Source organism: Megalops cyprinoides, chromosome 6, assembly GCF_013368585.1.
Source record: "Megalops cyprinoides isolate fMegCyp1 chromosome 6, fMegCyp1.pri, whole genome shotgun sequence".
Taxonomy (NCBI): Eukaryota; Metazoa; Chordata; class Actinopteri; order Elopiformes; family Megalopidae; genus Megalops; species Megalops cyprinoides.
This window is the reverse complement of record NC_050588.1, coordinates 3,815,295-3,828,856: the sequence shown is the minus strand read 5'-3', so window position 1 is coordinate 3,828,856 and position 13,562 is coordinate 3,815,295. Positions and strand designations below refer to the sequence as shown.

At 40.3% G+C, this 13,562-nt stretch overlaps 1 protein-coding gene across 1 annotated transcript; it reads left to right on the top strand.

Annotated features, from left to right (window-relative positions):
- Window positions 1-8,283, top strand: LOC118779823 (DAZ-associated protein 2-like). The gene is made up of 4 exons (XM_036532106.1): window positions 1-195; window positions 2,595-2,713; window positions 4,599-4,847; window positions 6,132-8,283. The coding sequence occupies exons 1-4, from the start codon at window positions 183-185 to the stop codon at window positions 6,258-6,260; spliced, it is 510 nt and encodes a 169-aa protein (XP_036387999.1). The 5' UTR covers window positions 1-182; the 3' UTR covers window positions 6,261-8,283.
- The last annotated feature ends 5,279 nt before the right edge of the window (window positions 8,284-13,562 follow it).

Sequence of the window (13,562 nt, the reverse complement as noted above, 5' to 3'; positions counted from 1 at the left end):
GTCTCTTTGAGGAGTGGCACTGACGCTCAATCCCCGGAACAACGCCACCAGCAAACAGCGAAGTGCAACGCCGAACTTTGACGTGTGTACTGAGGTGCTCTCTATTGTAAAGAGCCGAGACTCAATACCACCGACTGTCATAAACAGAAATATTGCGAATTTCCACAGACCGTCCCAAGACAATGAACAGCAAAGGTACAGGGGTTCCCGTTTGATCATGTCTGCTTTTAGGCCTTCTGAGAAATGAGCTCTAGAGGTAGCTGGAGCGATCACTTGCTCTTTGCTTTTTGTTATTTAATTGCTTGTTGGCTAGAGATATCTGTCTTGATGGATCATGTCCAGCTAGCTTTTGGGTATAGACAAATGTCAGCTATTAGGCCTTTGTCGAATGTATTCATAGAACTACCTCGCAAGCTAGCTAACATAAGCGACACGGTCAGTCAGCAGTAGCGTAGTGTCAGGTATCTATGCTAACCTCCCCAATTCCTCTGCGTAGTTTAGACATCAGCTCAATAAGCTAGCAGTTTGAAAATTATTATCAAAATGAACCTCCCCCCGGGTTATGTAGCTAACGCTGCATGTGTCCTTGCCTTAACGTTAACCATTGTCTAGATTAATAACTGCCTATTATGCAAAATTTACTATCTGGCTAAAATGATTAGCAAACTGGCAAGTCATATTTATTTGTTTCATTGCGCAGGATAAAATAAGTAAAATGAGAGGGATACAGTAGCTACGTAATCAGCTGACTAAACTATTTCCATTAGCTAGGTGGTGTGCGCCTGACATATTTTGAATTCTGAAACGATAAGACAACAGCTATATGCTACATACAGTATGTAGTAGTGTATTGTGTTTAGTGTTTTGATTTGGTAAAACGGAAAAAAAAAATGTTTTCTAAAGTCTTATCAAAAATACACAAAGTCTGTGGAAAACATTAGACGAGTGGTTTTAAGATATTATAGTTTGATATTCAGGTGGTGTAACTAGTTTAGCCAATTTTTTCTCAGATAACCAGGGGTGGAAAACCCCGGCTTAAGAAAGTAAAAGTCCTACCATGTATTTGTTCCACCTTTGCACTACACCAGCTGAATTTAATTAGCACAACTTTTCAGCCAGGTAGAGGAGGTAATTAGTGAAATCACCTTGTTTAGTGAATGGCTAGAACGAATACATGGTAGGACTTTTACTTCTGAAGCCGGGGTTTTCCACCTCTGCAGATGACCAAGCATATAACAATGCTAATAGGTGAGAGAAGCCTGGGAAGTGTTTATATTTTGGAAAGATTTGTGTGAAAGACAATGGCGATATCATTCATTTCTCGTTGTCGTTTAGGAAATACGTGGATACCGGCATGGTTGTGTGCCTTTCCTGTGCGTTGAAATATGGATTATCCATTTTACAGGATCTCCTTCAATTAATTCAACACTTTATGAATAGCAGATATGACCCCTGACTAAAGCTTATGTGTGCTCATTTAAATGCTGCACTGTGTGGGAGAACTGTATGTCAGGAATTGCAGTAAGTAGCTATAATGCAGCCATTCCTATAGATAATGTGTTGTGAAAGGCTGATGTATAATGGTTAAATTTTGCTCAGCACATTTTCCCTTTTCTGTCCAAAGTAGCATTTAACACATGACAGTTAATGCAGGATTTTAATGAAATTAAATGACTTTTAGGAGTTGGTGATACAAAACAGAACAGTTCCTGATGGATAGTTTGGCAATTTGCTGTCCTAGAATCTTCATTAGAGAACAGCCTCACTCCTGTGCTGCCAGAAACAAGTCATAATTAACTGAACATTCTCTAAATCACTGAATTGTTCTTTAAAATGTGTTACTGATTGAATATTGAGTGAATCTGAACGTCAAGGTCCTATTTTTACAATGTTGGAGTGGTACACTCTAAAGTGAGAGGCCACTGCATAGAGGTTTGCCAGCCTTTGACAGATGCAGAAACATAAGATCCATTCTGTGACTTTTAAGATTCATGTACAACTTTGAGCCAAATGTCAGTATTGTCTTTTTGACCTTGGCTCTGAGGTTGTCAGAATCCGGTTTTCTACTGAGCGAGACAAACAAGTTTTGAAATTCCCGTGCCTGTGCCACGCTGTGGCCCACATGTTCATGTTTCTGCAGCCACACAGACTGAACTGAAAGATGAAATATAATCCATATGTCTCTCAGATGACTGACATTGCTGTAGCTTTCAAAGATTCCAGTCAGGTACACACTGCCCAAACCTAATGGGGCATTGTGATTAGAACAGATTTTCAATGGAAAACAGCACATCCAATCGTTATTTTTAAATTTGCATCTGAAGTCATCAGTGGTTTGTTTTTGTTGCAGATTTCTGATTGGACACAATGTAAATCTTTTGCCGGGTTTGTTGAGCCTGGCTCTCATTCCTCACTTCTGTAAATAAACACGGGACAGACATTGCTTTTCCTGCTATGGTTTCCCCTGCATCACCTGTGCCTCAGATTAGATATACATTGGAATGCAACTGTCCCATACTCCTCTATCCAACAGTCTACCAGGAAGTTGACTGAAGTCTGATGATCTAACTTACTGATGCCTCTGTGTGTTCCAGTTCCTTATCCCCAGCAAACTGCATACCCTCAGCAGGCAACTGCGCCTCTCTATCCTACGACTGCACAGGTTTCTCCTCAGGCACCCCCCTACTCCGACTCTCCCCCTACCTACTCCGAGGTAACAGTATAACACTTACCTAATCAAACAGACATGCAAACACAATCCTAACCAATGAGACTGCAGCTACACCACATAAGATACATGAACACATGGAAACTACCACTTCTGCTGTTATATAAGGTACACTAGTGTATGACAAGCACTTAGTGTATGAGAAGACTTTAGATGGTCATTAAAAATATTTTGGTGAAATACCAGTAATGCCTTATATTTATTTATATTTAGTTGTATTATAATGGAAAGGAACACCAAAGAAGCAAAAAAGAAAAAATATTCATTTGAATACCACATTAGGTAAATCCCAGTAATAAATATGAACCACTAGTAACATCAACCAAAACATCAAAACATCCACATCATGTATAATTACATATTTCTGTGTGGAGACATAAACATCAACATTTAGAATAGAATATTCAGAATAGAAACTTTATTTGTCCCCGTGAGGAAATTGGTTTGCAGCACAATCACAAGGCATTTCACCACAACATCACAGAGTTACCAGTAGACCAAGAGACATACTCATACACATACCCATACAACATCACAAACATACAGAGTCACCAAGCAGACGTACTCATACACGTGCCTTGCACCTTGCAACAGATTAGGATGGCCAGACCAGCTGGACATCCTGCTTATTTACCCGTTTAAAAACTTAATGGCTTGTGGAACAAATGAAAATTTATATCTAATTTTTGTGATTAGTGGGGGGCAGTATCATTGCCCAGATGGCAACAATTCAAATGAGAAGGCAAGGGGATGCCTCTTGTCACCCACAATGCTATTTTGTGCCTCAGTAGCATTGTCAAACCAACAGATGATGCAGAAGGCTAAAACACTTTCAATAAACACACAGCAAAACATTTGGAGAATTTTCTTATGGACATTAAAAGATAACAGTTTCTTTAAAAAGTACATTCTTTGTAGTGTCTTAGTGCTTATGACATCAGTCCACAGGTACCATTTAAGTTTATGGTCGAGCACAATGCCAAGGTACTTGAAATTTGTGACAGGTTGTATTGTCTCCCCATGCATAAAGGTAAGGTTTGAGGATTGAATCTTCCTAAAATCAATGGACATTGCTTTTGTTTTAGTGGTGTTTAGGAGAAGGTTTGACCTCTCACACCAGTTTAGGAAGTAGTCAAGAACTGGCCCATGCTCCTCTTCCCCATCATATAGCAGGCTCACCAAGGCAGTATCATCTTCGTACTTAATAAAGTGCCTATTTGGGAAGGTGCTAGTGCAAGAGTTAGTGTGTAAAATAAACAATAAAGGTGATAAAACACATCCCTGGGGGGGAGCCTGTGCAAGTTGTCATATTTAGAAAAATAGTACAGATATTTCTGTTTACATATGCTAACTTTTGATAAACGAATTGCCTGCAGCGCACAGTCAGGGCTCACAGGCAGCACTGCCACCAGGAGAAATGAAACTTAGTGGGACTTGCTTTAACCATACCACTTATAATATAATGGCAAGACTATTTAGAAAATATGTAAGCTGGAAACCTGACTGGGGTAACCCTCGTATAGATTAAGCATATAGACCAACAGAGGCCACCAATCATCACAGTCTTTTATTGTATTGTATTGTATTGTATTGTATTGTGTTAGTATACAAGATCTAGGGTAATTTTATGGGCATCTTTAAAAAAAGAATATGTCTTGCATAACAGTAATTACGGTAAATGTTTCTGTTGTGAGGGTAATGGGCGCTTCAGCCCATCCCAGTTTTACCTAATGAACTGTGTTTACTGTACTGTATGTGCCCCATTTTAAAAGCATGGTTCAGACAAAACCCAGCTGCTGCCTCTGTGTAAATTGTCCTGTATGCACAGACAGCTGTTGTTTCTGTAAATCTCTCCTGTATTGCCCTGCAGATCTACCAGCCCAGGTATATACACCCCCCCCAGGTACCAGGCCAGTTGCCACAGGTGTCATCAGCGTACCCTGGTACTCAGATGTTCGTACCCCTGACACAGTCTGCGCCTGTGGCCCCCATGGCCCCCAGCATACCGATGGCCTACTACCCCATGGGCCCTGTGTACCCCCCAGGTTCCACAGTGGTGGTAGAGGGGGGGTTTGACACCGGTGCTCGTTTTGGTGCTGGCAGTAGCCCTACCATTCCAGTGAGTATCTCCTCAATACTGGCCATGCTGTTCCAGTGCTATGTAATGTTACATATAATCATGTATAACCTCATGCTACCCACAGAAAGGCCAGATGTAATCATGTAAAACTTTAGGCTTCTCACAGAAAGGCCAGGTATAATCATGTATAACCTCAGGCTACCCACAGAATGGCCAGATGTGATCACATATAACCTCACACTATCCACAGAATGGCCAAGGCACCTCTGTTTGGCATGTCAATTTGTTGATTTCTTGCCGAGAATCAAACAAGACGTCTTCATCTGAGCTGTTCCCTGTGAAGACTGGTTGCCAACAGCATCCATGTCCATAGAGTATGTTTCGTTAAAGCTAGGTAGCAATATGTTTCTCACTCATAACACCATAAAATGACTCACTGTACAGCTAGTTGTAATTATACTGTCACCATTTTCTAGCTTGTGATTATATATCATGTTATGTTGATAAAACATTTTATAGGCAGCTAGTTAAGTGGTGATACTAGGTTACTGGCCAGATAGTTAAAATGAATTACCAAATAGTCACTAGGCCCCTAGTCATTTTGTCAGTATTTTACTCACTTTTTATGTTCAAGGGAAATATCTTGTTATCTGACTAAAAAAGTATGACCCTTCCGGATTTTTGGCTTTAAAATACAGTACCATCTTATAATGTGCATTGGTTGTTATCAAGGTTTAAAATGGATGCAACTGATGTCAAGCTCTGCTTTGACCGTGTCTCTACACAGTAATGCTAATTTGGCAATGGCTCTGAGCCCACATTTCTGCACACTAAAGCTAAGATGTGAATGGAGCTGTGCCCATATCTGTACGCAGTAGTGTTAACAGAACTGAGCCCAGATTCATGCTAACGTGCTAATGGAGCTGAGCCTGTATCTCTACTCACTAAAGCTAAATTCTGAATGGAGTCATGCTCAGGTCTCTACACAGTAACACTAGCATGCATGTGACCGAAGCTGCGCCCATGTCTCTTCATCCACTGAAGTGTTGAATTATGGGGAGGCAGTGAAGGCTAACCGTAACCCAAATCCATCTGAGAAGTTTAGAGAGTCTCAAGGAATACATGAAATCCACTGTCTCTTCTTAGTGTACATTTTTAAAAAGAGCAGCACATGCAGCCATCTGGAAGGTATTTGGTGGTAAGGCTTAGCAACCTCTCTCAAAGGCAAAGGGAAGATTTCAGCACAAGCAAATGTTTTTTTTCTTGTTTTTGCCCCCGAGTATTTTTGGGTTAACGTGTCGCTCCCCCTCTCTGCCTCCTCAGCCTCCACCCCCGGGTCACCTGCCTAATGCAGCTCAGCTGGCCACTATGCAGGGCGCCAATGTGGTGGTGACACAGCGCAAGAACAACTTCTTCATGGGGGGCTCCAGCGGGGGCTACACGGTTTGGTAACAGTGACCCCCATGCGTCCCCCTACCCTCCTCTGCCCCTCCATCACAGCACCCCCGTCTCCACCATCTTCTGTGGCCATACTGTCGCCACACTGACATTGCTTAACAGAATAGAACATTCTAGCGCCTAGAAGTACTCCATTTTGGCATAAGGCTCACCCCACCCCCACTGAAATTTACTTTGCAGCAGGTGGGTTGCAATGGTGGGGGGCTTAAATATTTGTACAGCAAACAGGAAGTTACATCATTTGGTATCCTCTCTTTCTTTTGTACCATTTTTAACCTACAAGGACATTAAGGCCACATTTGGGGAAAGCACTTAGTTAGTATTGAGTAGTTCTGTTCCTGCCTATTTACTTATATTGCTGCTGAGAACATCAGTTCAGTATTTTCAGTTATACAGGTCTGTTTTTATTTTTTTCCTCCAGTGACCTTCAGAGTAGACTTGTTAGGCTCATATCCCTTTTACCTCTTAGATCCAAAAGCCCCCAAATCATGACGTGATTCCCGGATTGAGTGGGATTGACCCCAGCTAAGGTCAGGCACAAAATCCCCCAGATAAAAATGTCTCTTCCAGATTGAGAACTCAGTCAAAATTGGCAAGCCAAGGGCCAGAGGGTATGAGAAATGAGAAATCTGGCAGCCATCAGACTGACACTTTAAATCAGATTTTACCAGGTTTGTCTTCCTCAGTGTTCAGTGCTGATCCTAGTACAGCTTATTCACAGTCCCTTCTGTACATTCTCTACATCATTTCCTGTCACATCTTTGTGATCCCTGTTTGCAATGTTCATTTCAGGTCTGATTATTATTATTGTTATTATTATTGCTTGTTAGCTGTTATATTGCAACATTAATTTGAGGGAAAGGAACCAATTTTACAGACAAATCCTGTCCAGAGATTCGGGTATTTATTTGAACCCAACTGATAACGAGTAGGAGCTGTGGACCTGTTAAAACCATAGGCTCAAACAAATAAAATCTTAACAGGCACTGTTACAGTGGCATACTGTACCTTTTAGGGCAACTTTCAGAGGAACTTTATGGGCTGCTGCAATTCTGTTGGCACCTCGACTTAAAGAAACATCCAGAATTACATCGAAGTGCTGATGCGAGTCCTATCTTGTGTGTGAAGGGTGGGTTAGCTTCTTTTCTGTCAGACACCCAGAATTGTACAGATCACAGACAGTTACTTATCGTAGTTTATAAACATGCTTATGTGGTAAAGCTTCTTTTCAGCTGCCTCAAATTATGAAAACATGAACATGACATGATTAATGTACGTATGAAATGGTGTACAGCTCTTTGTTTAAGCCATTTTTTCCATTGCACACTTTTTATAAATACTCTGACTCAAGCTGGAGAGTGTATATTGGACAGGAGCTTTTTCTGTCCCATACACACAACATGATAAATGGCACATCAAGCTTGTTAACCATTAACAGAACATGCAGCCAAGGAATTGGATTGTAGCAAAGATGTAGTTTTTACTGTATGGGCCCATCACATCTTAGGCTGTTTTCACACTTGGTCCGTTTTGCTGGTCCGAACTTGAGTGTGATTATTCCCCCCTCCCCCTGCCCCCACTGGTCTCCTTTCACATTACATTTTTTGGTTGCGAACCCTGGTCTGTTTACGTCATCAACACGTAAGGAACATGCAGCTTTTATTTACCAATGTCGCTAGGCAACGACGCAATAGGGAGGCAAAATGGAAAGCCACACTAGTTTTCTTATTCATCTTTTTTTATTATGGTGTCAGCACCAAAATAACCGTGTTCGGCATTTTCACTATGCCATAAATGCGTCCCACTGTTTGTGAGTGATGCAAGTTGCGCGGATAAGAAGGATTTGCGAAATGAATTTGCAGCTTTGCTTGCAGAGCATGCACGCATACCCTCAAAGTGAGCGAACAGTGTGGCTACCTGCAGTTACTTCCCGAATAGTTTTTAGATGTGACAAGCAAATAACAAATTACACGTCATCAATAGCGTTTTCTTCCTGGTTTTAGATCGAATAGCTTTCACACCAAATGCGAACTGCACTGGAGTTCAGGTGAACCATACCCCAGACCCCTGTTTTCTGGAGGACTCGGGTACGGTCCCTGGTGCGCACCTGAGTTTGGAAAACAGCGTTCACATCAACAAAACGAACCAAACTAATGGCTCAAGCAGACTTTGGTCTGCACCAAAAGCTCTAGTGTGAAAGCACCCTTAAATAGCTCTGAATCTGTCCCTTTGGCCTTCTCTCTGCTGAGCCAGCAGTTCTTTGCAGAGAAATGTACTAAAATATGCATTTTGAGCATGATTGCATTTTGATTATGTTGTATGCTTTTTTACACATTATTATCCAATAAAATTTCTAATTAAGTTGTAATATTATCATTGTGATTTTTAGCACTGATTTCAGATATATTATATGTAGTCAAAGCTACAACAATGAAATGATTTTCCATTTTATCTAATTTTCATTTTTGGTTATAAAGGTAATAAAATATTGCTTATTGGAATCTCATCTGTAAAAGTCTGAATATATGTTACACATCAATTATGAGGAGCTGAATGCTTTTGTACAGTATGGAAACAGTTCATGTAGGTGGATGGTGCTCTTACTGAATGATTTGGCTGAACTGGAGCTGCCATTCAAATTTCTTCTGTCAGGCACAACTGCTGTGGCTTTACACAGATGTGGAAATTTTAACCTCACTCGTTTTTCATCAACACTTTCTTCTCACGAAGCCTTTCATGTTCTGACCACTTATGCGCACTAGTCATGGCATTGAGACACACAGCAGTAGTTTTTAGTTTTTAACATTCACTTAAATGTGCTGCCAGTTTGGGTGGCTTCAAAGAGAGGGAAGTCTGCAATGAGACAGTTGTATATGTGATAGAGTACAAGACTGCCCAGGCCTCCTGCACACCCCCATGCCATTTCTGTGATTACTGGGCTCTGGCCTCTGTGCTCTTATTTCTATTGGATTAGGGATGACATAGGCAGGACTAACCTGGGCAGCCTTATCACTGGTTATCTAATACCTCAAGCTCATTTAATGTTTGGCCCTCAGAGCACACCAAAGGCAGTGCAACTTGGTAGTGTAAAAGCACTCCAGGGTCACTGAGCAATGAATCCAGACAATAGGTGGGCAGTATGATCCCAGTGGGCAGCAGTGCCAGAAGGCCAGGAGCTGGGACAGACTAAGGCTGCCGGGCCTTCAGATGCGCCAAACCCCAGTTCCTACATGCAAAGTAGCTTCCCTAAAAAAGTCATGCAAGAGGATCAGCTTCAGGCCAAAAGACAAGTGGGATTTTTCTTATGTCACAGATTACTGGAAGTGAATGCCTTTCACTTCCTGTTTGTTTTCCCCTTCTTTCTGGTTTTTACATTGACTGGTGTAACAAGGGGCACCATTCTCAAAAGGAGTGCATGGATTTGATGTGGACTTGCAGCCAGGTGCCTACCCACTGAAGATGCACAGAAACCCAAATGTTTTGAAGGATAAGCCATTTTTAAGTCATTTATTTCCACTAGTCTTACCTATGGGGGCAACATGTGTCCGTAATGCAGTTGCAGTGGTATAGAAGTGCTTTAGTCCTGTCAGTGTGATGTGAGGCTTTTCAGATGAAGCCATTCCAGCTCTCTTTGGCTGGAAAAGGCAAGCCTGTGTGATATTTACTGACAACAATAGTTCAGGGATTCTCTTAAATATTGTTTGTTTTCTTGTGTAATTATTTCAATGATTTAATGCATTGGTGAATATATTTTTCTTTTTTAAGTTAAGAAGGAACTGAGAGTGACTGTTTGCTGTGTAAAGTCTGTTAAGTGAACAGAATTTTGTGAGTTGTGATGTAATGAACTTTTTATGCTAAACAAAAAATAAGGTTAAAATTTAGAATAAAAGGATTATTTTGTTAATTGAAATCCCAACTTTTGTTGTTTTTTGAACCCTTTTTATATATTCATTCAGTTTAATAACCTATGTAGTTAAGGGAAAGCGTTAAAGGAAAAGCGACACCTGTGTTACCTAACCCGGAGGCGATAGCAGAAAGTCAGGATTAGTTTTACAACACCCTGACATGTCGGTATAACAGATATTTATAGGTAGCACAAAGTCTTAAGCCATGCTCATACAATCTTGGAGCTTTTCTTGGTGTCCTTCAGGCCATAACAGGATTATGTGCTTCCTAATTACACAACTAGCCATTGTACTTATGTCTCTTGTGTTCATTATTGTCATCAACTGTCCACAACTGGGTATCGTGCAAGTACATATAGGTAACTGCCAAATAAAGGTAGCACTTGACTAAATGAGGGGTACACAGTAGGGGTTTGCGATACTGCAATTTTTTTACCGATCTGATACCAAGTAAATACAGGGCCAGTATTGCCGATACCGATACGATACCGATACTTTGTACTTAAACAAGCAGCTTATGTGCTTTCATGTAGGGGCAAGCAGTGTGTCATATGTTAAATCTGAATACATTTACTGACCACTAAATGTGTTTGTGATTTTTGCTTTCCACTGTTAACTAATTATGTGCATGTTAAAACCCAGAACAGATTTTAAGCAAAGTTAGACAAATAAAAAATATATTTTTATTAACATAAAATCTGCACAAAAGAAAAATCAATATTGAAAATTTGCATTCCTTTTCCCTTCAGTCTGAGGTTTTTGTTCAGAAATAACTATATAATAAAACAATTTTTCCCTTTATTTACATTTCTCTGACTTTTTTTAAGAACAAAATGCACAAAACTATTACTAGGGAACAAATGTTTAAAAAAGTCAAATTCTTCCTTCCCAGTTAGAGGTTTTGTTCAAAAACAAAAATATAGTAACATTGCACTTCTTCTCTGGCTTTTTTGAAAAAATAAACAAAGTTATTAAAGTTACAAAGTTACAAAATTATTACTGGAGAACATGTAAAACTTAAATTCCTCTTTTTCAATTAGACTTTGTATTCAGTTTTTGTTCAGAAACAATAACATAACAAAATAAAAATTTCTTCTCTAGTTTTTATAAATAAAGTGCACACAAACGTTTGAGAAAAATAAAGTAAATAAGGTGAAAATATATCTATATGTAGATATATCTATCTATATATATATATATAAATATATCTAAATGTAGCCTAAATACATCCCAGTGCCCCTTTGACAGTTAACACTAAAGGATTATTATATTCTACCATTTTCATATTTCAGGTTTAAAATATTTTTTACTTCCAATGAAATAATTCATTTAGATAACACTTTGTAATGAGCTGACTGTGTTATTTGAATGTCTTAATATGGTGTATATTTAATCAGTCTGCTAAAGTAACAACTATGATGACTAGTATCACTTTGAAAATTAACATTAACTAAAACTGAAGATCCGATATGACTAAAATATTAGTTTCACTGCTGTGTAGGGGCTACCTGGATATTCTTTGACTGGCAGAAAAGATTCTGTCAGCGACTTTTGTCTCTGTGCCGGCAGCGGTCTGCCTGGGGGATTTCTCTCCTCCTCTCATTTTTTGTTGCAACTCGGCATTCTCCTTTTCGTGATTTTTTTTATATGTTTGTATAAATTGGTGGTGTTGCCACAGTAACGAACAGCTCTCTTACACACATTTCATTTTGCAATATTTTCATTTTCGCTTGTAAAATAACTCCAAACAGCGTTCCCCTTTCTCTCTGCCATGCTCTCGCTCAGTGCAACTAACAGTGTTTGCTAGGCGCTGCGGAGTCACATGAAAAACAGTAGAGCGGGGAGGAGAGGGGGAGCAGAGTGAGCAGGCAAGACGTAAAGGGAGCTGTGCTTTACACACACGTGTCTACCTTTTGATGAAATTGGAGTAACATACTGAACGTAGAAGAGAAACTGGAACAAAAGAATTGATCTTATCACGCTAGTATCGATCCGATAGTGATACCATCGTTGGTATTGATACTATCCATATTTGGATCGATCCGCCCACCCCTAGTACACAGTATATTGAAAGCAAGTGCTTCCATACAGGTGTGGTTCCTGAGGTAACTAGGTAATTAACATCATGCTTAGGTCATTCGTAAAAATGCTGGGCATTTATTTTGGTTATCATGGCTAGAAGAAAAGATTCAGTGAATTTGAGAAAGGGGTGATTGTTGGGGCATGTTTGGCAGGAACTTTGGTGATGAGTATTCAACTTGTTGATGTCTCACAAGAAGCATTGGCCAAGGAGATGCTGACATGGAAATCTGAGGGAAAAACATCCACAGCTTGGGGCAACTGGTTTATAGCGCATGTTGCTTGACCATGATGTCCATGCATTGGTTAGAAATGCAAGACAAAACAGACAAGCAACTCTGAATCAGCTGAATGCATATATCAATCTAGGGCATGAGCAGGCAATTTCTGAAAGAACTTCACAGAGAGGGAAACCACGGTAAAATTGCAGTACATCAATCCATCATTACCCACAATGTGCAAAGAACCCAGGTAGTTGTCTGCTAAGCGGTGGAAAGTAATATGGTCAGATGAGTCATCCTTCACCCTGTTCTCCACTAGCAGATGAGTATATGTGTAGTGCACTCCAACAGACACCTGCAGGCCTGAGTGTTTGTTTTCCATGGTGAAGAGTTCTGGCGGGTCCATTATGAGTGGGGTACATTCTCCTGGCATTGTTAAGCTCCACTCAACCCCTGAGAGGACATAGAGAACACCTATGAATATAAAGCATTCTTAGTGATCACCTTCATCCCATGGTGAAGCATTTTATCCTGATGGGACTGATCTCTTCCAGGATGACAATGCCCCCATCCACAGGGCACGAGTGGTCAATGAACGGTTTGATAAGCATGAAAGTGATGTAAACCATATGCAAAGCCCATTTTAGTCACCAAATCTCAACTCAGTTGAGAAATTCTAGAGCTTAGCTTGAGACTGCATTTACCAGCACCTTGAACAAAACACCAAATAATGGAGTTTCCCATGGAAAAATGATGTTGTATCCCTCTGACAGTGTTCCAGACACTTGTAGTATCAAGGTGTATTGAAGCTGTTCTGGTGGTTCATGGTGGCCCATGCACTATTAATATACTTTATGTTGGTATTTCCTTCATTTTGACAGTCACCTGTACATACATGTGGCTCAGCCATCAACACAATCATTCCCATATGACCATGTCACAGGGAGCCCCCTCTGCTGGGTAGTTCCCTCAACTACAGGCAGGGAAACCATCTTGAAAACCGTATGTACATTTTATACTGACAGTTAAAAACAAAGTGGTCTTGCAAAGAGACAGGGCAATAAACTGTGATGGTCATTTTTTTTAAGAAC

Bases quoted from the DNA above. Each gene is read 5' to 3' on its own strand.
- LOC118779823 (XM_036532106.1), top strand. The intron at 2,714-4,598 runs GTAACAGTATAA...ATTGCCCTGCAG, and splicing joins CTCCCCCTACCTACTCCGAG to ATCTACCAGCCCAGGTATAT. The intron at 4,848-6,131 runs GTGAGTATCTCC...CTGCCTCCTCAG, and splicing joins GCAGTAGCCCTACCATTCCA to CCTCCACCCCCGGGTCACCT.